The 26,798-nt window shown below is 38.3% G+C and overlaps 1 protein-coding gene across 1 annotated transcript in view; it reads right to left on the reverse strand.

Annotated features, from left to right (window-relative positions):
• Positions 1 to 255: 255 nt before the first annotated feature.
• The window catches only part of LOC113578892 (ERC protein 2), an 88,791-nt gene continuing 62,248 nt past the window's right edge, over positions 256 to 26,798 (reverse strand). Inside the window, exons 11-16 of the mRNA XM_035536466.1 lie at positions 23,896 to 24,036; positions 22,022 to 22,162; positions 17,822 to 18,009; positions 8,851 to 8,905; positions 4,352 to 5,140; positions 256 to 420 (exon numbers count right to left, since the gene is read on the reverse strand). Of these exons, the coding sequence (XP_035392359.1) occupies positions 256 to 420; positions 4,352 to 5,140; positions 8,851 to 8,905; positions 17,822 to 18,009; positions 22,022 to 22,162; positions 23,896 to 24,036 (1,479 nt within the window). The remainder of the gene's footprint in view (positions 421 to 4,351; positions 5,141 to 8,850; positions 8,906 to 17,821; positions 18,010 to 22,021; positions 22,163 to 23,895; positions 24,037 to 26,798) is intronic.

Raw genomic sequence — 26,798 nt, forward strand, 5'->3', positions numbered from 1 at the left:
TACTGATGGCTTAAGCACACTGTACTAGCATTCTTGTCCAGCAAGAAGGTCATTAGACAAGTAGGCGCAAGAGATCCACGGCTGCAAGCTACCGCAACTCTCCAAAGACCTTTACTACAACAGAACCTGAACCTGAAAACCAAGCTGGATAATTTCCACAGACCAGGTAAAATAGCTCACACTCTAGCTTTTCATGTTACTGTTTTACATTGTTCGCATTTTTTGTCTGTTATGTATATGCTGAGTATGTGTGCTTTACTTTAACTCTTGAATCTCCTCCAGCTGCTTTTTCTGCTCCTGCTTCATGCAGGTGAGCTGGTTTTCCCTGTCAGCAAGGGAACTCTGTGCCAGGAACAGCCGCTGCTTAGTAACATCCAGCTCCTGGCGCGCCTTCTCCGAGGCTGACATAAGCTCCTCCCGCTGGGGAAAAGATTTGAAAGTCAATAAACAGACAAACTCATGCACAGGCAAAGTAGATTTAACTCAGAAGATAATGCGTCAGCACACATTATAATAAATATTACATATTATTCTTTATAGGAGTAAATTATATTATATAGTTATAGTTATCATTTTAAATTTTTTTATATACATACACACACGCACATATATATATATATATGTCGACTTATGAAACACATTTTTCTACTAAACACAAACCAGTTTATAAGACCTGCAAAATTAAAAATCTGCAAACAATTTCTGTTTAATGCAAGTAGTAACCAATGCCCCCCCCCCAAAAAAAAACACAGTATGTATTTTTCCTATTTTAGAAGAATAATGAAATGAAGAGCACTAATTTCTGAGAACTTTCCTTTGCTAATGTAATTATTTTCATTTTAAAAAATAACCAGATGGTAATTTCTGTCCACTCTGAATGAAAGCTTTGAAGAAAGGCTTTTATTTAAATTGTCAGCATTTCTACTTACATTCATTTAAATAAACAACCTATAACTAACTAGTTAACCAACTAGATCTGCATATTGGAGTACAAGGGACAACAAAGGCACAACATTTGCATAAAAAGAGATGGACCCAATTCACACATTTTCAGGATAGCACTCTGTAAATGCTACATATATGAATGCATTCAAATACTGAAAAAGGATGGATGCGTGTACGTACGTGTGTGTGTGTGTGTGTGTGTGTGTGTGTGTGCGTGAAGAATAGAAAATGTGAATACTACAAGATTAATAAAGTTCTGAAAGATCCTGCTGGATCTTGCAGCAATGCCCTGGTAGTAGTCTGCTTGCTGCTTTTTCTGACACATTTGTGTGTAGAAGAATGAATAACTATGTCGAATACTACTGGATATATACATTAGGGGTGATGTCTGGTATGAGAAGGCATCTATATCTGTTAATCCTGTTCTCTAGCGCCAGGTACAGATTCACACAAACATACACACACAACCACATGTAGGTGCAAACACACAGTGCCTGCTCCCAAAGTCCATCAACGATAATGTTTGAGATACTAAGCTGCTCAGTTTGTATGCTGATATAGGCAGACTTTAAGAGCAATTCCCAGTGCCTGGTGCTAATCCACCACCCATCGCTGGTGCCCCATTGACCCAGAGCTGGCTTCATCTGAGCCCTTCTGTTTGATTGCATCTCTGTCGCCTGCTCCGCAGCTGTGCTTCAAACACTACAGGCCTCGATGGCTATGTGGTGGGACTAAAGCATTAAGACATTCTACTCCTTCTCTCACTTTTCTTTCTTAATACTCTTTTAAAATACCACCCACCCCACCTCCTTTTATGGATGCTGGGGTTCAGCAAGCTCATTTCCACACAATGAGACTGAATGCGCTTGGAGAAAAGAAAGAAAATGGTTGAAGAAAGGAGTTGAAAGAACGAGTTTAGGACAGTCAGCTCTTGTTAGGTCAGTCAGCTAATAGCAGCCATTTGGCCACAGGTTATTTAGAAATGAGAGTTTCTGACTTCAGTGACTTGGACTTGGAGGTGGGTTTTCCCTCATTGGGTTTCAAATCATCTTTGAAACAGCAGTACTTTAGAGCAAAACAGGTTCCCACAGCTTTAGACCAGCTAAGCACGACTGAAACAGAAGGCTTTAATCAAAAGTAAACAAAGACAATGCAGGGTAAAAATACCCTCACTGTATCAAACCACCATGTCATCTCATTCTGTCCATACAGGAAAAAAAAAAAAAAAAAGTTTTATGCTTGTCATTTTCTAAACTGAACTCTGTTATACTGATCTCCAACTGCACTGACCCAGCAGCTATAAGGTCTTTGATATTGTTGAACAATAAACAAGGCAATTGATTTACTCAGTAAATTGGTGAGAGTAAACTGTAAAACAAAGAGAAGCACTGTGCCTAAAATACGCTGGAACAACACTACTACAGAGTTAGGATTGGCCACTGGCTCCACATTGTGTAGGTGCTTTCTCCTTTTGTTCTTTTTGGACTTCATGTGCAGGAAAGAACAGCAGAGATATGCATGTGCTTGGATTACATCTTCCCCCCTTTTATCTCTCTTTCTCTCTGTATCTTCTAATATACGCTGACGTAGTAAAAAAACACTCTTGCTATATCTTACATCATACAGTTGCATGGTCACAGATTAGCACAGAAGTCTAATGTACATTAAATGATGAGGAAGATTAAATTAAACAGAAACAGAGTGGGAGATAAAACAGACCAAACTGTGATATGTGCTTGCTTGTTTGTCAAGTGAGTTTGGATCCCTGGATTGATTTACACTAGCTACACATTGCACACTTGAGTGTTTGGGCATAAGAGTGTCTGCTTGAGAAACTATAGGAGTGAGGTCACTCTGGTCAACTGCATCCCTTTTTATGAGGAGAAACAGCAAAGAAGACAGGAAGCTTGATTCATACTGAAACAACCGCAGAAGAAACTCCTTTTACGGATAAACACACAATTCAGACTTTGCCACAGAACTCACAACTGACCCAGAATGGCTGTGGCACCAGTGACATCATCAGATACCAAAGAAATTGGGCTGTCAGTGGCATAAGAGCACACACTGGCACAATGCCGGGCATAGCACTCAGGAAGCCCTGCCTCTCTCTCTCTCTCTCTCTCTCTCTCTCTCTCTCTCGCTCTCTCTCTCACACACACACACACACACACACTTTTTTTTACACACAGTGAGAATACAGAGAGAGAGTATGGAGGCCCAAAACGTCATATGTCCAAGAGAGAAACCTGAAGAAAAAACACCCTGCTGTAGCTAAAGCGAGCAATGAACACATGCAATTACATCTGCCTAGAAAGAGAAATGAACTGAATGAAAGAGACATGGTAAGCTGAAAGAGAAGGAGAGAAAATCTAGTTACTAATACAGAAGAGGTCAGTGGGAACAACCCTGGGAAGAAGTTCTCTCTCTCTCTCTCTCTCTCTCTCTCTCTCCCTCTCTCTCTCTCACACGCACACGCACACGCACACACACACACACACACACACACACACACACACACACATACATACACACACACATACACACACACACACACCTTCATGTTCAAATGTTCTACATTCTCTTGCATTGCCTGGCTAAAAAGACAAAATAAAGTATACTGAATGAACGTATGTGAATATGTGCCTTATGCTAATCTAAAATCTATACATGTCTGTCTGAGCCAAGACTGCAGGATGTTTGTCAATATGTAGTATGCTAGACTATACAATGAAAATTGAAATTGAACTAATGTCCTCAAGTACTGAAAGTAAGCTGTAAATGAAGTAGTCAACAAAATGTCTGTGTGTTTGAATTGGGATTGTGTGTGTGCAGGGCCATAACTACCTATGAGGACATAGCTAGACCTCAGTACTTTTTTTTACATGTATTTACAGTTAGGTGATGAAAAAATAATTCAAGAAGGGTGAACAAAACATAGGCAGGCCTACATAATTTTAGGATTCATAACAGTATTTAGAAAATGGTATACTACACATATTCAGCACTGGAGTATACTACACAAATTCAGCACTGTGGTATACTACACATATTCAGCACTGCGGTATACTACACATATTCACACATTTCTACAGTATGGACCTAAGAAAAAAGCTTGATCATGGTTAAGGCCATGGGTGTGGGTGTGGGTGTGGGTTTGTGTTTGTGTGCGTATATGTGGGTGTGGGTGTGTGTGTGTGTGTGTGTGTGTGTGTACTGTACAACATAATCAGAAAGAGAGGTGTATAACATAGCTTGATTGAGCTGTGACATGTTCTCCATGGTCCTTGAGAGAGAAAGCAATGTACATTCCCAGGGAGAAGCACTGGCGATTAGTATTGTGAAAAGACAAGGCCTCAGGAGCCTCATGGATCCTCCCACATGGGCTGATGCTGTGCGTGTGTACCTGCGTCAGTGCTACAGTGGCCGCCTTCTCCTGCTGCACAGCTGTGGCCTTGATGGGAGCTGATGTTGTCGTACTCTCTTGAAGGACATACTTCGGCTGCTTGGCCAGCACCTGCGCCGGTACCTGCTCGGCCGGCACCTGCATCAGTACCTGCTCAGCCTGCACCAGTACCGGCTCGGCCTGCACCGGTACCTGTTTAGCCAGCATCAGTACCTGCTCGGCCGGCACCTGCACTGGTACCTGCTCTGCTGGTACCTCCTCAGCTGGTACCTGGACTGGTACCTGCTCGGCCTGAACCGGTACCTGCTCGGCCTGCACCGGTACCTGCTTGGCCTGCACCGGTACCTGCTCGGCCTGCACCTGCACCGGTACCTGCTCAGCCGCCTGCACCGGTACCTGCTCGGCCTGCACCGGTACCTGCTTGGCCTGCACCGGTACCTGCTCGGCCTGCACCTGCACCGGTACCTGCTCAGCCTGCACCGGTACCTGCTCGGCCTGCACCAGTACCTGCTCGGCCTGCACCGGTACCTGCTCAGCTGGCACCGGTACTTGCTCGGCCGGCACCTGCATCTGCTCGGCTGGCACTTGCACTGGTACCTGCTCGGCTGGCACCTGCACTGGTACCTGCTCGGCTGGCACCTGCACTGGTACCTGCTCGGCTGGCACCTGCACTGGTACCTGCTCGGCTGGCACCTGCACTGGTACCTGCTCGGCTGGAACCTGCACTGGTACCTGCTCGGCCTGCACCTGCACTGGTATCTGGTCAGCCGGTACCTGGTTAATGGGAGGCTAGGGAAAGGAGAGGAAGAAGGGAGAACATTTTGCCTGAACAAACATATCTGCACTCATGCCCAGACCTCTACACCATCCAGCTGTTGTATTGTTTGTATATAACTGGATGTGCAAAGCTAAAAGAGTTACACCGCATGTATTGTCTATTACATGATGACATGTAATAATTGAACATATTAGTATAAGATGTGCATAACTTCGCTGTAAGATAATGGAAACACATCGTATTTGTGAAAGAATAAAGTGGAAACAAAAACTAGGTAGACTTCAGATTGAAAGAGGAGCTGAAAGAGCAAAGCAGCTGCAGGCAGATAATTAGAGGAAAGTGTTACTGGTGGTGTGGGGATGCAGTGCAGGATAAGGAGGGAAAAAACAGTGAAGTGGTAAAGTTTGTGAAATTAAACATAAGAAAGGTCAAACTCTCTCACCCCCACCATTCTTTCCACTCATCTATTCACATGTATATACTTCAGAAGATCTCAAGGTGTGCAATAAAATCTATGTTTCTGTATATTGATTATTTATATGATTTCTATGTTATGTATATACACATAACACACACACACACACACACACACACACACACACACACACCCCACACCCTGTGGCTATAACATTGTTTTAGGAAGTCTTTCTCCATACTTTGAACCCATTCATTCAAAAATGCATTTGTGAGGTCAGGCACTTATATTGGATAAGAAGCCCTGGTTTGCAATCAGCATTCCAGTTCATCCCAAAGGTGTTAGTGGGGTTGAGTTGGGGCTCTGTGCAGGCCACTGGAGTTCCTCCACACCAAACCCCTCAAACCATGTCTTTATGGACCTCACTTTGAACAGTGAATGCAGTCATTCTGGAACTGAACAGGGCCTTCCCCAAACTGTTGCCACAAAGTTGGAAGCATATAATTGTCTAAAATGTCTTTGTATGGTGTAGCATTAAGATTATGCTTCACTGAAACACAGACTCATTATCCATTCTCTACCAAACTATACTACTGGCACTATTATTCCAGAAGGTAATGTTCTCCTGGCATTCACCAAATCCAGATTCATTATTAGACTGCTAGATAGTGAAGCACTTGAGAGAACACATTTTTACTGCTCCAGGGACCAGTGGCAGGAAGCTTTACAACACTCTAGCCAATGCTTGGCATTGCCCTTAGAGTTTTTAGGCATGTATGTAGCTGTTCAGCCATGAAAACCCATTTTACGAAATAATTGATGCACAGTTCATGTACTGATGCTGCTTCCAGAGGACGTTTGGAACTCTGTAGTAAGTGATGCAACAGACAATAGCTGATTTGTATGTGTTACATGCTTCCAATACTCGGCAGACACATTCTGTAGGTTTGCATGGTGTGCTATTCTAATCCGCTTTTGTTCTTAGACTTCTCGATTTCACAATAACAGTGCTAATAGTTAATATTAATATTGTTGCATAATAATAATAGTTGACCAGGACAGATGCAGCTTGGCAGATATTTAAAAAACTTGCGGAAAAGGTGTCATCCTATGCCAGTTCCATCAGTAAAGGCCCTAAACAGAGACTGGATATGACTGATTTTATACACCTCTTAGCAATGGGTCTGGCTAAAACACATGAACTCAATAATTTGGAGGGGTGTCAGCATACTTTATGGACATATAGATTATATACAACATTGATATACATATCTCAGGTTATAAACAACAAAATTCTGCCTTCTGGGGTGAATAAACAAACAGATATCAATATAACATCATCCGCATTATATTTGCTAAACTGAATAGTTGCTCATGTTGACCAAGCTGTCACTTAAATGATCTGACATGAAATTATATTTAAAAAATGCCTTTCAAAGCTTGCAAGCACAGAGCTAAAATGGAAGTGTGTCCAAGGGAAGACAAATGAGAGAATGACTGTCATAACACATGATGTTGCATTGTTTGGTGTTGCAATGGAGGATGCACCCCTGGACAGCAACTGCCAATATCAAAATGACAAACCCGAATGAAGTAAATTAATTTGAATTGAAGGCTAAATTGTCACTGCCTATACAATCAATGGGCAGTATGATAACGTCTAGAAATCATGATAGTCCCTAGAGAATCTGATTAGTAGCTATTGTTATGATTTAGGTTGCCACAAGGGAATAGCAAAGTAAAAGGTAAACTACTACTATCAAACAGGATGTTAAGAATAGGATTTTACATCCAATTTATTGATTTTTATGTTCAAACTCAGATTCAAATATATAAATTGTATGCATAGTAAATCCATCACTGTATATGTCATTGATTTGGGTTGTTTTTTTAGTGGAAAAGCTATATTTGACAGATATATGACAGGTCTGGATAATTAGAAAAGCTTCTTTGCACCTGCAAGCAAATTCTAAATTTGAAAGTTAGAGACACAGACACATACACACATGCACTCACTCATGTATATACAATTTTATCGTATATACACTTACACATAGATGCAAATGTAGACATAATCGCACCATTGAACAAAATTGAACAAAATTGACTTCACAGCCTCATTAGATAAAAGTATTATAGTGCTGTTATATACATCACAAAGTGTGCCTTATACACACAGACACACATACCCACATGTACCCCAAAGTAAAATGAGTGCATTTTTTTAAAAAGTGCAACCATAACATGAACAGAATCGGAGCACTAGGTTAGGTCTTGCGTGTGGGAGTGACACAGTCAGGTTGTGTGCATCATGAGCCCAGCACACTGATTGGACCTGACAGCTTGGCTGTAACCTAATGCAGCCAGATCAACAGAGCAAACAGTAAAACTGGCCCCACTGAGGAGTTGGTAGGAGGGGATAAAAAAAAAAAAAATCAGACCCCTTTCCCAAATGTCAAACTCAACCTTGATGCCTATATCCCCTAAGTATTTTCCCTTCATGCTCACATAATAAATAAATAAATAAATAGATAGATAAATAGATAAATAAATAAATAAATGAAGGCAGAGATCTTTGTGGCTTGGGGACCATTCAGCACCTTCGTCTCTGCAGACTTCAGTAATTATGTAATCTGATGGTTAGGACCTAATCTGAGGGAATATAATCAGTTAAGTAAACTGCTGGAGAGTGAGAAAATGCTGGTTTTCCTCCAAATATTGAAGGAGATTTTACAGACCTGTTTCTGACACTGTAGAAGCAAAGAGATGGGGCCAGGCACAGTGTTATTACTTGTCATTCTGTTTTAAATTATTAGATATTTTATTAAAATGAATTAGTTCTTCACATGATGCACTACACACAAATACATTTGCAAACTTCAGTCTATTTTTCTCAATGTCAATAATGTCTCATTTCAAGATAATTTTCAATAATGAGACTAACAGCACTGGTATTAAAGTAATCTTAGTATGATCTAATAGTATTATTAGTCTTTTCAGTTACAAGACTAATAGTACTAGTAAAGTGCCTAGGTGTGTGTGTGCATGTTTGTGTGTTTGTTAAACTAGTTAAACTATGCCAGCAAAGATGATCTGAAGGGGCTACAGAATACCTACCCTTTATATACAGAGATACATGCACCCATGCACACAAACACACAAACAGGTTTGTTCTCTTTAAAAAAAAGTCAAAGAACAAGATAAGGACAGCATGAATATGGAAAAAAAAATAGAGATTTTTACTGTGTGTGAGAGAGAAAGAAGAATATAGTGAGAGAGACAGACAGAGGAGAGACAACTTCTCACCTGTGGCAATGCATCAGTTGGTTTAATTTCTGCTAATGGGGTGGGATTTTCTTGCCTGCAAAACAATGATAATTGAGACAAACAATAAGAACTCAATTTTTACACATTTGGATACTCACTTTTTCACTGTACAAATTCATCTGAAGGAATTAGATGGGAAGTCGGGGGTGGGGGGTGGGGTATGAGGGCTGGGGGTTGAGTTGGCATAATTTATGCTATACAACTGGCATTAGGCCTAGCAAAGGTACACTCAGTATCAAATGCATTACAATTTTTTCATCTCTTGAGTACACATTTGTAAAATCAGTCAGCTGTGTATAGACCAATATAACCTACTTCTTAAAAATTAATTCTACATTGAGAAACTAAATTTAGAAGAGCAAAGAACCTTTCCACCTGCAGCTGCATTATATTTAGAGGATTCCAGGTGAGTAACTAGTGTATTGTAGTAATCGATGTAGAGTTATTCAAAATTACAATGAAGTCCATAAGGATTCGAGAGAAACTGGACATTTCGGACAGAGGTTCTTCGTCAGATGTGCAGGTATTTATGTACTTGACTCCTTGACATGTATGCAAGAATTTGCTACAGCAAATACTACAAATATATGCAAATACATGCTAATGTATGCATTATGTGTAAAGGCATGCTTGGCATCATTTCTGAATTTATAATTGTTGGCTTAATTACTTGCAAAGTGAAAATAAAGTTCAAATTAATGTTAATATTTTTCTTTCAACTAAATATGAAACCCAGGAATGAATGTGTGTTTGTCTGGAATGAAAGGGAAAGAAAGTATGACACAAACGAGTCCTTGCTTCAAAAAACACTGAAATATGTTAGTTAAACTTGTTATACATGGTAAGACATAAAAATAAAAAAGTAAGGTAATAATGGGAATACAAAAAGTCCTGAAATTAACTAAAATCATATGAACTCATTGAAGCACTTTGCACAGATATTCCTCAAGGCATCCTTTTAATTTAACTTTATATTTTTTTGGTAACACAGGTATGTTATTAGTCATTATTAGGAGACATGAGTACAGCCTCAGTTTTGAAAGACTTTATAAGAATGAGTGGAATCCATGTTATGCAACACAAAAAATGTGTGTGCATGTGCAAGCATGTGTCTGTCTGTGCATCTGGGTGTGCATAAACATTGTGAGCCATTACAACTCCACAATTATGTTTTGATGTAGGCATCAAAGACTAAAGATTCAGTCTGCTTCGTTAAAGCTCTGTCAAATGTAAGACTGATCACAGCAACTGATCAAGACCCACAATTAATGAAACATGAGAAGATTGTATTTACAACCTAACAATATATGAACATCTACATTCTTCATCTCACAGAATATACGTAATGATATTTGTCTTTGGAGTAATGATAAAGGCATACTTCTTCTGTATTACCACATACCAACCATGAATTTTCTATAGTTCTAGAAACAGGTATTTACTGGACTACTCCAAAAGTGTTTTTTGTTCTTTAAAAATAGATATAACAAAGCAAAATCAAAGATACAAAGCACTCTTTTGTATTGTAATATTTGGTGTCCTGGTTTTTGGAATGTAATGCTAGTGTTTTTTAATTCTAGTCCTCTTCTATAACAAAATAAATATTATTAATTTAATTAATATTATTAATTTAATTACAATTTTCCAAAGTAACAACATTGTTTATTAGCAGTGTTATATTATTGTAGCTTTAATATTTAGAATATGCATAATATCAATACACACACACACACACACACACACACACACACACACACACACAGTGAAAAATAAATGCATATACACAGAAACACACATGCATTTACATATGCACACCTACAAGAAAGAGTAATGAGATTCTCAGTATTGTTTTATAATCATAACCTGTATAATACTACACTGAACTGGATCTTTCCACAATACTGTCACAACATAGAAGAAAATCGTATTCTTAGTCTTCTAACAATGTTAAACCTTTACTGTCATTGTTATGTTTAGTCTAATGCCAGAAAGTTGTTAAAGTGTCAGGTTTGGAGGATATTGTTTATGTTTCCTAATTGGAACATCCTCCAGTTGGACACACAACAACATCAACTATCCAACAAAAGCAGTTCCACCCTAGAACTGGCTGTGAAACACCTAAACTTCATTTGGACTATTTAGCTGGATCTTGACAAAACTAAAGTCTCATGACAGCACTCAACCTTATGACTTATTATTACCCTTTTCCAGTGGAGAAATTAATCAAAATCTTGGGACCATTGGAAGGCGCTTTGCTTTGCTTGTCTGTCCATTAATACAGTAAAGTGATAAAACTAACATACTGCACACTGGTCGTAGGAGGAAGAGGAATACCGGGTGTATTTGTACACTGCTACACTGAGTTTATCTTAAAACAAATGTTATGAACAAGGAGCTATTTTATGACAATAAGAGTGACCTACCCGGATCTCTCTCTAACTAGGAGTGCGTGTGTGTGTGTGTGTGTGTGTGTGTGTGTGTGTGTGTGTGTGTGCGTGTGTGTGTGTGTGTGTGTGTGTGTGTGTGTGTGTGCGTGTGTGCGTGTGTGTCCATGTTAACGGAGGTGATCTTTCTGAGTGAACTGGGAAACACATTTGGAGAGAAATGGAGTATCAGCCAAGAAGAAACTACTGCAGCCAAATGCTGCTGGCCAAATCCAACAACCTCCTCCTGATCATTCCTGCCATTCATCTCCCTGAAGTACAGATCCACACAAAACACACACACACACACACACACACACACACACACACACACACACACACACACACACACACACACCCCGTGTGTGTACCCAATCGCTGGTGTTGACTGAGATTTCACATTGGTGTTACTTGTAGTGTACATTTAATATAGCAATTTAGAGGTTTAGAGAGGCACAGAGACAAATACTGGAAGGCAACCACATTAGTGTTTTAGGTAGTTTAAGTAATGTTATTTAATAACAGTAGTTTTAGTATTAATTACTTAATATTACATGCTACTTTCACAAATCAGGTAACTCACCATGTTAAAAATGTGCTATTTTCAGAAACTTTGTTATTTATAGATTTTAACCTTCTAATGAATTTATGTATAACAATGTCTATGCATAACAAAGTTATGCAGAAGTAATGTAACAGGTTAACTGGCACATAAAGTAATATTATATTGTCTTATTCATTCATACTAAAATGGTTGAGTTTATAGTTACAAGGCAATAATTACTTTGTCAAAATAGAAAATAATATTTCTGAAAGAGTGCCAGTGACTTCTGGTGTTCCACAGGGTTCAATTCTTGGGCCACTCTTATTTAAATTTAATATGTTTACTCCAAATCATAAAAGATTTTGGGATATCTTACCACATCTATACAGATGACACTCAGATTTAGCTCTTTCCCCAGACAACTACAGTCCCCTTGACTCTCTTTGTAAGTGCCTTGAGCACATCACTAACTGGATGGGCCAAAACTGTCTACAGTTGTATAAGGATAAAACAGAGATTATTTTATTTGACAACAGCAATGAGAAATGCAAGATAGCTGTCTCTTTGGACTCAAAACCTCTAAAACCCTAGCTAGCTTCTAACCATGGTGTAATAAAAGACTCTGATCTCAGTTTTAGCAGTCACATCAAATCAGTTACTAAATCAACATTTTATCATCTTAAGAACATCAGCAAGATTGGAGATTTCCTGACAAAACCAGATCTAGAGAAACTCATCCATGCTTTTATCTTTAGCAGGATTGATTATTGTAATGGCCTCCTAATGGGACTTCCATAAAAGACAATCAAACAGCTTCAGTTGATTCAAAATGCAGCTGCTAGACTTTTCACTAGGAGCAAAAGAAGAGATCACATCACCCCCATTCTTAAGTATTAACAATGGCTACCAGTATACTACAAAGTTGACTTTAAGGAATAAGTACTGGTCTATAAATCACTTAATAGTGTAGGACTAGTGTATCTACCTGATATATGCTGCAGGGTCATGAGCTGGGCAGTCCTTCAGACCATTAGGAACTAGTCAGATAGTTCTGCCTAAAGTAACAACTAAGCGTGGACAGGAAGTGTTTAGATATTATGCCATTTTTAAATGGAACCAGCTGTCAGAGGATATTAGAAGAACCCTGACACTAGATGTTTTTAAATCAAAACTAACAACGTCCTTATTTGGCCTGGCTTTCAGTTCAAGTTAAAAACTGTTCCCTTAGATCCTGTAACACTAGACCTTTAACTTTTAAGCATTAAAGCGCATTTTTATTTCTTTCTTAATTTAGTTGAAATTTATTCTAATGTAATTTTAGTTTAACTATATTCTGAGTTTATTCACTCTATATTTTATTATATTTATTTTAATTTAGGTTTTATTTCTTTAGTCCTCATTTCATTTCTTTAAATTAACTTAAGTTCACTTTAATTTTAATTTAATAAATTGTATCTGTAACATTTTATTTTTAGTTTTTGGCAAAGTTCTTCCTGAGGTGACAGATCTCAGGATGCAATAAGCTTCATTATTCTTCAATATGTTATGTGAAATCATATCTGAAAATGGAATGCACCACCCAATTCCTTGACTACTTACAGTAGGCTCTAATTCCATGGCTGTGCTGGGCCGTTAAAGTCACCTAATGCCACATTTTACAAATTTCTTATGGCATATACGCATTTATGGCCAAAACAATTTGGTGGACAGGAGCACTTTGAATTGCTGCTCTGTATGAAAAGTGCAATACAAATAAACTTGCCTTGACTTGAAAGTAATAAATATATGTTAAGGTTTCAATTAGGTTTTTAAATAACTTCTCCAGCACTGATCACAGAAAGTACTGCAATCAAAATGAGCTTTTGTATGTTTACATGGGTCTTCCAGGTAAATGGTGTCTCTTATTCTTTTTCTTAATATTTATTATTGTCATTATCTACTCTTAGGGCAGGCCATTGTAAGCAGTCAAATTACAGTCTATCCTCAGTTCTACTCAGAGAACACAGGCAGAACTGTGACTGTCTGGGAGCTAGAGCAGTGGAACACAATTTTCCATTATAGGTCACCAGCAGTCCACTCTACAGGGTTACAGAGATACCTTCAAATTATTATGTCTAAACAAAAGAAAATAACAGCATTGGAGTTAAACAGAAAATATGGTCAGCCCCTGCTGCAAACATTTTAATACATATTTACATTTTATTTAGAATTGGTTACTGATACATTTTAAGAAATGCAACTCTAATATCAAAGAAATTTCCAATTTTCAATTATCAATCATCACCAATCAGCTAAATTCAAGTTGCAGGTTAAAGACGGGAGCTCTTGATTCTACTAACCTGGAAATAAAACTTGGCCCCAGAGAGAGAAGTGATTAAAATAGTCAGAGAATGCGATGGCCAAAGAGGAAAAGAAAGTAGATTAAAAGATTACATAGCAGATTCTAGATATAAATGCATCATTACTGGTAAGAAATGTTTTAAAAAGTGTATATCTGAAAAGTGATTCTCTGGTTACATGTCAAACTCTATATTTACAATGAAGGTATATATCTGAAAATGGAATGCATCATCCAATTCCTTGACTACTTTCAGTGGGCTCTAATTTTGTGGCTGCAATGGGTCATTAAATGCCGCATTTTACTAATTTCTTATGACGCGTGTGCATTTATTGCCATTTGTCAATTTGGTGAACAGGAATAAATGCACCTGCAACCAGCTGGTTGAAGTGGCAAAATAGGATGTGTGACATTCAAAATCCACAGGAGCAATGGTATTTTAAACCCATTTTATCTTAAAACTGCACCTGCGCTACCGCCCCCTCAGATCTGCTCTGTGCAACACTTTTTCTCACTTCAAGCAGGCACATAAGGATGTTTTCTCACAAAAGGATTTTGATTGTAAAAATTGTAAAAAGTAATCACATCACAATTATGTAAATATTAATTTTATTCTCATCAGAGCAAAGAACAATGATATACATATAGTGTTATTGATATTATTGATATTGTTATAATATTGATATTGTTAGGAATCATTATTACTGTATTATCATTCTCTGAATTTGACTGGAAGATATTTCATTTACGATATGAGCTACCCCTTCCCAGGCTGGTTTAATCTCATCAGACCTGGGAGGACTGTTTCAAGTGCCATTTTGGCATGGAGACTGTGCTTCCCTGACAAGTATGTCTGTTTCCTAATCTGTATTTTTTTTTTTTTTGGTGCTTCCTTTCTTGCATGTTCGCTGTCATGTCTGGCTTACACTCGGGTTTTAAAGGGAATGACAGGAGTTAATATGATTAGCTGTTGCGATGGAACACCTAACCGCACCTGCTGACCATGTGCTCAGTAAAGCCCAACCTCTTTTGATAATTGCACCTCTCTGCGCTGAATTAGTGCCTCTGCTGATGACTGAAAATCACCAGCAACATTTCTACCATGCCTACATGTGTCTGCGCTGAAGCCCGATGCCTTACTTCTGTGCTTGTGCTATGTCCACAAAAATAGAGCCCAGTACATATATAGTATTGGCCTGATACAGACAGTACTATATGGGTTTAGAGCTGTAGTGCGCACATACATTCCAGTACACACAAATGCAGAACGATACATATACATGCACACACTTAAACTCAGACACAATCAAATAAACACAGACAGAGTGACCAGTGTATGACCTTTTCTGGATTTGACAAATGGTGCAAAGGAGAGAGAAAGTAGAAGAAAACAACAGGAGATGGAATGGAAGGGTGAGGCTGAAAGATGAAGACAAGCTGAGTTTCAGCACCCCTCAAGTAAATGTCTTCCATTTTCACATGAAAGTAACACACTGTGCAAGATCTTAGGCGCAGTTTAAAAAGGAGCATTTAACCCATCAGCCACATGCCATGAAAATAAGAAACTATGACAAGTCAAACAATGAAGAAAAAAAACATTCTGTGTAGTTTGACATCTCGTTTCATTCTGGAACAAAAAAGGAGGAGTAAGACCTCCAGACAGCCTGTGAAAAGAAGAAAAATAGAGCATTTCTGATCATCGGGCCATATACCTGTCGGCCTCAGAAAGCAGCCTCACAACATATTTAGTGAACATTCTCCAGGTGTATTGGAATTGACCTACAAAAGCAGTCAGAGTGAATTTCTGCTTGAAATGAAAATATTTGGCAATTCTGAATTCCAAGCAGAAAAAAGCATAGCAAACAAAAGGCGCAACATCATTAGCCAGCTTTTCAATAAAGGGCCTTTAATTTAGGTAACTAGTTTTAATTTAGGTAATTCAAATAATGTAGAAATACACTTCTTTCATACTATGTGGGTGTGTGTCTGTATCTGTATGTGTGTGTGTGTGTGTGTGTGTGTGTGTGTGTGTGTGTATGTAGCCCTTGTATGGATATATTCACCATGTTAATGTATTTCATTTACTGCTACATGCTACTCTTTTCTATTCATTTTGCTTTTCAAGTGTTTCAAGGTATTTTAATGGGCAATTGATCTTTACCAACAAAATCTGTATACATATTTTGTAAATATTTATAAAATTTAAAGAGCTTCCATGTAACTCCCTAGAGCAATGACTGAGGCCTAGCTAGTGACATTAGTCAGGGAAGCTATAATCAGTATTTTTTGTGTAAAGATGTTTCAGGCTTTGATCAGAGCAGGCATTTAAATTTGTAGCTAACCGAATATCCACATGCTAATGCATAAGTGTGCGTTAAGATGAAAGACATGCCAGAGGAGCACTCACTGTCCAAAGAGATTCCACATGAACACACCCCAGGGTCTGGGGGAGGTGGAAATATGGAGGGGTGTAGGCTGGGCAGAGGGAGCTATGCAGTTGGTTAAAGGTAAACAGGAGGCAGGTCTACAAAGGTTTTGGATGTAAAAGTGGGACAGATGTGAGACAAGACATAAAAAGATAAGAAACATTAAAAGACAAGAAACAGCCCCCTATAAACATACATATACAAACACATGCATATTTTTATGAATACAAACACGGTCTATAAGAATGCCCAGAAAATAGGTAGTGAGGACTTAATATTGAAGACATACACACACTCACACCCCATACCTGACATTAACACATTAGCACTTTCCAGGCCCCCCACAGTGTATGCTACAGAGAAACCACAACCCTGTGCATGTTTGGCACCAAGGACTCTAATTTTAGTACACCCAGCCACTAAATCATTCTGTGTGTGCATAAGTGTGTGTGTTCACAAGTGTGTGTGCTCATGTGCGTGCATGTGTATACTAGTGTGAGTCTATGTGCGTTGTCCCAACACAAACCATCGTGCCAATGTGTAAATCAATGGGTAATTGTGCACTTGCTGGCCAGTAATGAGAGAGGAAGGGTAGATGTGTGTTCTGTCCTTCTCTCTCTGTCGGAATGGAGCAGTGGAGTGCCTCCTGCTGCTGCTACACTGGCTGCATGACAAACTCTATAAAAGCCAGCATTATTCACACTGCAATGAGAAACACACACACACACAATCACACACATGCACACACACACACACTCACGCACACACACACACACGCACACACATGCGCGCGCACACACACACACGTGTGCACACACGCACACACATGCACACACGCACACGCACGTTCGCACACGCACATGCACGCACGCGCACACACAGTCACACAACCACACACACATCTATGGACTCCCTGTAGCACTCCCTGTCATGGCACAACATACTTAAAAAGTCATGTGCATACACATGGACATAAATAACATCTGAAACACCTTCCAAATGCTCCAAATTGACAGCCAACCAAAGTTACTGGCCTATTTTTTGAGAATTTTAGGGGTCCCTGAAAGTTGTGGTAAGCATTTTAGTGGGTTTGCAAAAGTTCCCTTGCTCTATTTTTGTAACAAGGAAACAGCAGTGTAAGTGAATGCAAAGAATTCTGAATTGTAAATGTGGGAAAAGTGAGCAACGTGCATGCATGGGTGACTGTGGTTATCCTTACCTCTCCAGCTCAGGGATCTTTTCCTTTGTTTGCTCTGACTCCACCTCTTTGTGGACACTCTGAAGCTGTTCCATCTCTGCCTTAGACGTGGATTCGTCTTTCTGGAGGGCCACTTCTTTCTCTAAACTTTTCACCTTCTCTAAGAGCTCCACGTTCATTCGAGTCACTTCTTCAGATTCAAGGGCCTTCTGACAGACATGCGCATACACATGCCAAGGATGACAGTGACTAGAAAACAATGGAACTGAATTTTCAGGTTATTTTTATGCTAGAATTAAGAAAATATTACTGATTATGTGTGAAACGAAATGGCATATGTAAGTTATTACATAGGTGGAATTGTTTCACATTGTTACTTTTCTGAAAACAGTGACAGACACCACAGCAAAAACCATGGACAGCACACAGGGTTTTATTTAGGATTTTTTAACTTCCAAAACAAATTTTGCACCATTCCATTACTGAGAATTTTGTTCATTCTCTTATTTTACTGTTTTCACCTTTTTATGGTTATTTTCATACATTTTCAAAGTTATAGTTAAATGCTGGTGTAAAATTTGTAGTGAAAGAAAAAAGGTCTTAAAGATGTGAAGCATACAAACACAAACACACACAGGTGGATCCCAACTCCAGAGTACAGAATAAGATAGAAAACGAACTCAGTTTTTACTTTTTCTTTTCAGTTTAATACTGCACTATATTGAACTCATTTGGCTGGTGAGAAAACATATGGTGTAGTCAGAACTGGAGTTTTCATGAATAAATGCACTAAAATAAAAATGTAAAAAGTATGATTCCACCCGTTCAACGACAAACACACAAATGCACACAGCCTACCGGTGACTGCCCCTGTAGTTCATTCTATATGTTGAGAAAGAGACAGAGAGATGGCGTGGTTGGAAGGGTCAACAGACGTATTCAAGAAGTAAGGAATTTAGTAGGAGCTAAATAAATAATATTCATATATGAAGAACAAACATAATCCCATGCAACAGTTTCTTTCCCCTTGGTATGGAGTAAACCAAACTCTGAATGAAAAAAGGCTTGTGAAAGTGCAAATTATTCTTAACACTGAGTTTAATCCTAAACTTAATTTGAATTTAGAGCTTCCTGAAATGCTCTAGTCATAACATCAGAGGTCACTGGGTATGCATAAACATGGGGGGAATGAAAAACATTTTCTTCCATGATTTAAAGAAGGATAAATCTTACAGAAACAGAATAATATTATGCAGATTGTGCTTATAAATCAGAATGCATTAGTCCCACACAATTTGTTGATAACATAATGGATTTTTAAGTGTTTTGAGTGTTCCAATTAGTAAATATGAAACCATAAGTACAAAAATGTATGAATTCTAGAAGTGCATAACAATGTTGCTTGGGGAAGACATATGTATAAGCCAAATTAATATCTTCTGAAGGGTTCACATAAAATGGCTGTTTTCCTTTTTCATGTGGTTTCCTTCCCCAAGAGCATCTCCACTTAACTTGTCTTTCATAAACATTTTTCCTACCTTCTGTTCCTCTAATTCATTATGAAATTATACTGTTCTCCCACTTGGCAAAGCTTTTACAAGACTACCACATATCTCTTATCTTCTCCTTTTCGCCCTGTGCAGGCACAGTAAAAAGGCACTGATTGTTGTAGTATCTAGTCCTCTTTTTTTGAGGGGAAAAATAATGTGGAGATAGATGCAGGCCCTAGAATCATCTTTCTCTTGCTGCTAAACATGTCTTCCTGATTGCTTACATTGCTGTGACAGATGAATGTGCTTGTTTAAACATTGGCAGATGACTGTTTTCATTTGAATGAATAAGGGAGAGAAAACTTTTAAGACATTAGATTGAAGACTGAGGAGCTGGAGCCTCCCAGGTGGTACTTTCAGCAGACAAAAACATCCAACGCTGTTGCAGTAACAATAATGATCATTATATAAAATGCTACTTATATGTCTGGAAAATGTTCTCCAGAACAACAGCATAAACCTTATTCTATAAATCACAAGCATCAAATTATTTAGAAACACATCTCACCATAAGTGCATTAAACAAATCTTCAGGGAAAAGCAGTTAGTATACAGTGTAGTGAATACAGACTGATAACCTAAGCACAAGGTTGCATTAGAAATGCTGCTCATGCATGACTTGGACACTTAGTTTATAATGATATTCTGTCATCTAAAACACACTGAAAGACCTCGTACCAAAATTGATCAGAACTGAATTTTTAGATTTGAAATTTAGTTCAGTTGCAAGAAGATGGTGGTATAAAACTGTTAGCAAGCATTAGAACTTTCCTTGTTTGTGTGTGTGTGTGTGTGTGTAACACATATGGAAACACATTATGTCAAGTAGATATAAGGTTTTTGTTTTGGTGGGGTTTTTTGCCTTGAGAGTATAGTTTTAAATAAATCCACAGAATAATGCAAATAAACCTCTTTCAGTTGAGTGGGGATAAGGGTCACGGGGTTACAGAAATGATGAGCTGACTGTGTGTGTGTGTGTGTGTGTGTGTGTGTGTGTGTGAGAGAGAGAGAGAGAGAGAGAGAGAGAGAGAGAGAGAATCCAGTGTAAGTGTCAGACATCAGGTGGGTTGCGGTATTCATAATAGTGGGTGATGGATTAAACTTATCTTTAAGCGTTTACAGTCTCTTCCTAAGATGGAGGACAGGATATTCCAGTAGGCTTCAATATGTGTGTATGTATGTGAATGTGTTGGCAGTAAATGTTTAAATAAAGGACAGAAGTGAGGAACAGAGAGGTGTAGGAGAGAAACAGAGGATAATGAGAAGGAAAAAGAGAGAAGGAACTAGGAAAAGCTATCCAAGGACAAGTACAAGTTGCACTGGTCATCTGAAAAATGTTTCTACCATCTGAGGGCATCAGAGGAAAGCAAGTTCAATTGTTTGTGTGCTTTTGTGTATGTGTGATTTATGACCATTCTGCATATCTTGTTAGTATATTGAATATAACCATATAACATTTTCACTCATGTTTATATAGTCCAGCCATTCAGGAGCACCCAGACATTGTCCTGAACCTCCAAAGAGTTGGACCAAAAACATCTCTTCTAAGAGTACTCTTCTAATATCTCTTCTAATAGTACTCTTCTAACAAGTTTGCTTGCTGCCTTACCACAAACCATCCACTACACTCTTAGTTTACACTATCCATTACACATGAAGTGCTTTATATCTGTAGTTTCTAGCTACAAGACTAGACAATGACTCTCGCAAAAAAAAATGTTAAGGCAGAGGTGTAATTCAGATGTGACATCAGGAGGACACCATAGACTGAGCGAGCCATGTAGTCATACTGTGTGTAATTCTCTGTGGTTTAATTTACAGACCAATAATTACAGTCCCACAACATCACTGTATAACAAACACACTTGAGAATTTTCCGGGCTTTCTTAAGCTTTTTATGACGCAAGTAAACCTAAGAAGACTCATCTTAACAGAAACTTCCCCACACAACCACAGACGGATACACATTACAAAGTATACAGACAGATTAAGTACTGTGTGGGTGTATGTCAAAATCGTACCATAGCCTGGTGCTCATGTACAAGAATAATCTCACACTGAGCACACAACCAGATATCTGAAATAATGAAACTGCAAATTTTTTCTCAAAAGCTTTTCTCAAATTATTGACTAAAGCATGGTAGCCATTCCTGAAGTATGGTAGCCATTCCTGCAAAAATATCTAAGTAGAAATTAAGCATCAAATAATAAAGGCATCAATTTGCATGTACCTAGAAGGAATATGTGCATGAATTTCCTTAGAAATATATATATTTCTGTAAATCATGGCAAGAGAGAGTGTGCTGTGTGCATGTATCTATGTGTAAGATGTGTCTATGTGTATTCTGGGTGCATATGTTAGAGTACAGTGCCTTGTACCATTTAACTTGCTTTAGGTAAAAAAAAAAAAAACCTGATACACTATTTCCACCCGTGTGTGTCAGTGTTGTTTCTCCATTATCTCTGCACCTCGATGCTCTTGGACAGCCTGTGTGCCACATGACTTCATGTTTCTGTGATAATTATCAGACAGGCTTTACCAGCGGAGGCAAAACTACTCTCGCTTCATTTTCTTGCATAGCGAAAGTAATCGCTGCCCCCATATTGGAGGCAACTGACAGATCGACCCATGGAGGAAGGGTGGGGTCTGATGCGGGCAACTTCTACCCACCTTCTGCAGCTGGCTTTCCAGCCGGCTGCACTCCTCCACCCTCCGCTCCAGGCTACTCTCCAGAGCTCGCAGCCTGGTGTCTTTCTGCAGGCCAGAGGAGGTCAGAGATGAGATTCGCTCTCTGAGTTCCAGTACAGAGGACTGTTTTGGGCAGGAGAAACACATTAGAAGAGGAGTCGGAGAATGGAGGAGGGCCAGCATCTACACAGGATACAATAGGGGCCTGGCTTATAGCACTATTTAGCTGAACCAAGGTACAAGTCACACAGTACCGGTTCCAGTACAATACTTTAATCCTGGGGCAAGAGAGTTAAAACTGGATTAACTTCACTATGAAGAGAGTCAAAACTAAAACTGAAATCACTGCAGACTGGTTTTGTAGTTTGACTCCCGAAAGATCTTGGGAGAACCAAGAGAAGCAAGACAGTCTGAAAGCAGAGTAAAATATAAGTGACCAATAAAAGTCCCTCCGAATTCTACTGACCTTAGACACATTGGGGAAGGGTTTTGTAAGGTCAAGCTACAGCAGTTTAGGGTGACGGGAAAACCCATTACAAGGTGAGTTATATTGACAAAGGCTGGAAGAGGCAATTTATGCTCTGGAAAGCCTTGCATGCAACAGTGCAGTATTTAGGCTGTTCTGTTTGTCTTGTACAACTCTCTTGTTATACATAGCTTGGGGGTGTTCCTATAATTGTACTCAAACTATAAAACTCTTATGTCTGTACACCTTTTCTTAAGTAATCTAAACCTTCAATGTGTCTGCACTATATAAACAAAGTGATTATATTCTCATGTTTATGATATTCAATGTTTGAAGTCTGTTGATAGTGTAATTAGAGCTTTAAAGATGGAGGTTGTTTATGTGCTTCTGATTAGCAGAGAGAGAGAGAGTTAGCGGGAAGTTCCTCATGACTGTAGGCTATATGTGGCGTAGAGTCAAAGCGCAATAAGATCTAATTTTCCAGGAATGATATGTGCTCGCTATAGTGCATATAAAAGAAAACATTCTCGTAAATTAGGTTCTCTGAAAGATTGCCCCAGCATGTTCACTGGGAACAATGAAGAGCCTGCACTGGCAATGGGAGATGAGCACCGACAGATCTATAAATTATACTCTTTTATCTTTTTCCTCTTTCTTCTCTTTCTTGTCTTTCCTCCCTCTCTTTCTCTCTCTCTCTCTAAGAACAAAGCACCTTCAGTTTCTGCTCAGGAGTCTCGGTACACAGGTGGGTTCCTGAGGGTGAAGGATTTGTTTTTACTATTGATGTTCACACTTAAAGTATAGGTTACAGGGTGCACATTACCATGCTTGCAGTACAGCTGTACAATTTTAAATTCTTTTAATTCTTTTAGTTCAATAAAAATAATTATAAATTGTGACTGGGGCATTTATCACTAGGACAATGTGTGCATATATGCATTTATTGGATTTAAGCACATGTATAAGGTATATAAAGTAACATTTGTTTGGTCCGAGAAAATGGGTGTGAAGGTAAAAAACATACGACAAACAACTTTGCCGTAAAGAGCATTAAATGGTTATACATTTTCTTCATGACAATTATTCATCAGAAACTATGGAAAACACTGCTGTTCAGAGCATTGGCTCATAATTCATGAAAACCCATTACAATACAATAACATAGGTATTCACACTGTCTGGCATTTTGACAGTCATGTACAACCATGCCAATTTTATGGTTTTATCCCCTTTTTTGATTAGATAAAATCTGAGAATGATAAATAGGTAAAGCTCTGCCCTGGCACAAATTGTGTGTGGTGGTTAGTGAAAGCATAACTAACTAAAGAGAGCCCACATACAACTGTTCTGACCGATGCCACATCAGCCAGTGGGCAGTGAGGACACTCACCTCTTTTTCCAAGAGCTGAGACTGTAAAGATGCAATCTTCTCCTTCAGCAACTTATTCTCTGTCTTACACATCTCTATTTCCATCTGCATCTCCTGCATCTCTCTCTGTCTCTGTTCTTTCAGCTGCTCCATCACCTTATCCTAAAAGAGCAGGAAAAAAAGCAGGGAGACAATAATTAGTAAATGAGAGTCATATAACATAAAACGGTATTTGTGCTATGCCAAGCAAAATGTGGGACACGGTACCATGAGGACAATTAGCGCACTGTTGTCAACTTACCGCTGCAGAACATTCACCTGTGTACAAAGTGAAAGCCAATCAGAACTGACAATTAAATGAGTCCAGACGCGCTAAAGACTCATGCCAAGGAATGACTTTGACCCATGCCAAGAAATGACCCACACCCAGAGATGACAGATGACTGACTAACCCCAGTTGTGAGACCATTGGTTAACTGAAAACTGACAGTTGCATTAATGCATATTAAATAAATATTAATGCATTTTTATTTATGCATTAATGCATAAAAATATTAATGCATTTGTAGCTTTCACCAAGACAGAAGCTACATGGTTGTGGGGCAGTGATGACCTCATTTCTTCTTCTGAATCATGGCAGATCAGCTATTCATTCTATATGTATTTATAGTTTCTTCTTCAGTAACCCAGAAAGCTGCATTTCTTATGCACATTTTGTGGCATTCGCTGTTTAAAAGTTTTCTATGGGGCTCACTCCAAACAGACAAAAAAATGTGCCTTTTCAATAAATTTGTCAATTACCCAAATGGGTGTGTGCAGAATCTTTTGCTGACATGAATTCAAATATGCTTTCAGAATTTCTCTATCACCCCTAGGTTCTTTGTTCCATTATACCAAGGAGAGTAGATCCACACTGTGTTGTCAGACTATTACTGGGGACTGAAGAGAGATGCTCCTGAGGCTAAAAAGAGATATAAATCATACATTGTACATTATAGAAGTAAGTTTATAAACATTTTAAATGTAATAACAGACTTATTTATAAAGGTTAGGTGTCCTGTCACTTAAAAACAATATGCGATAGAAAATTCTAAAAAAAACTGAATTTAGCATAAAGGTCCACCAATATTAGTTGAGAAACAAAACTAAATTTGCCTAGTGTTATGCAAATGAGGACAAAATGTCACGCAAATATTGCACAAACTGTAAAATATTTTGGCAATCCACATTTATGAATGGAAAAGCCTGTTACTATGACACTACTTACTAAATGTCATTAAATCTGCTGATATGTTTTGTTTTTTGGCCCATGATCTTTTACCATTTTGTCTAAATCCATTGTAAAATTCAGTTTTCATAGGACTATACAAGTGCGTATGCAAACATGACCAAATGCTGATGTGATTAATATATTAATGTGCATTAATAATGAAGATGTTTGCCTGATGGTGCTATAGATAAAAAATTTAAAAATGTGAAACCTGGGAGCAATATTAATTTCTTACAGTATTTATCTATTCATTCTACAAAGTGATAGCCAGCATTTTGACTATCAGATATAATATCTGATGCTAAAAAAAAAACACCAAAAAAAAACCCCATAAGGACAGAATTATATAGTCAATATGTGCATTTTTCATATGCCCTAGTCCACCTGGACTGAATATAGAAAAAAGCAATAAAGTGATAGGAAGTAAAGAATTTTTTCACACTAAGGAATGCCATTGAGAATGTTTCTATATTTAAGGATTTGACAGAGACTCTTATTCAGATAAACGTACATACTTATTAGCATGACAGTACATGTACTCCCTGGGAATCAAATCCTTAGTGTTACTGGTACTTGCCTTGACCTGCTGTACCAGGTTAGCTAAAGGAGCATGCATATAAAACAGACCATCTAAAACAGAGATTACATCTGTAGTTGAACATCTGAATGCTTGTGACTGAAACCACAGATTACAACAGAACACAGACAGCTTTTGTAAATAAGAAACAAGAAAAAGAAAATTATTCTAAAGAAGGATTTCTTCGTCAATGAAACAGTTTGGGTCAAAAGCTCCTGAAACTGAATAAACTAAGAGAGTGGCCTGAGACTGAACATTCTGTCATTAACTCACCTTTGTTATTGATTACTTATTTAGACCCACAAAGCAACAAGTTTCTTCACATCCACTTCCTCCACCTTGCAATAGCAATGCTTCCAACAATCTTATCACCACGTTTTCAACCCAATTTTTTTTTTATTATCAAACACTGTAAGAAACAGTGTTTTGGAAACAAGAAACAAAGAACTGTAGACTTTGTGACACTTAAGAAAAACCTAATTCTACAGGTAGGCTCCACAACCCCTTAATAGAAAATCTGTAAGACTGTAATGATGACCATATTTTAGTGATGCAAATACAAGGCATAAGTTAAAAGGTAAGTTAAAACATAAGTTAAAAGATATGAAATATATAAACTGTGAACTAAATTATTTGTTGACCAGTATCATGAAAGATGCCTGTTCTATAACCATCAGTGTCATAAATATGTTTTTCAAGGATGTATTTCATAACCCACAGTGATTACTGCGCATTTGCAGCAAATACATATATTTGATTGGCACCTTTGTCAAAAAGGCAGACTGCAGTTGATTTTACAAAGTGTCATAAATCTCTATGAAAAAACAAAAGCTCACCTTGCATCACTTTAATTACATGCACGAACCACCCGTTCCTTTCTGCCAACACCCACAACCATGTGCATCCCATATTACACAAGGCATGAAATTACCAAAACCCACCTTGTAAAGTAATGAAAATACTGATATCATACCATTATGCTTAAGATACAGTGATAGTCTTTGTGCAATTTGAAAATAAGCCTGTGAGAGTACACAACTACTCTGAAGGTAAATAAAAAGATTTAACAGGGCCATA

This window comes from Electrophorus electricus, chromosome 18, assembly GCF_013358815.1.
Source record: "Electrophorus electricus isolate fEleEle1 chromosome 18, fEleEle1.pri, whole genome shotgun sequence".
In the NCBI taxonomy this organism is placed as follows: Eukaryota; Metazoa; Chordata; class Actinopteri; order Gymnotiformes; family Gymnotidae; genus Electrophorus; species Electrophorus electricus.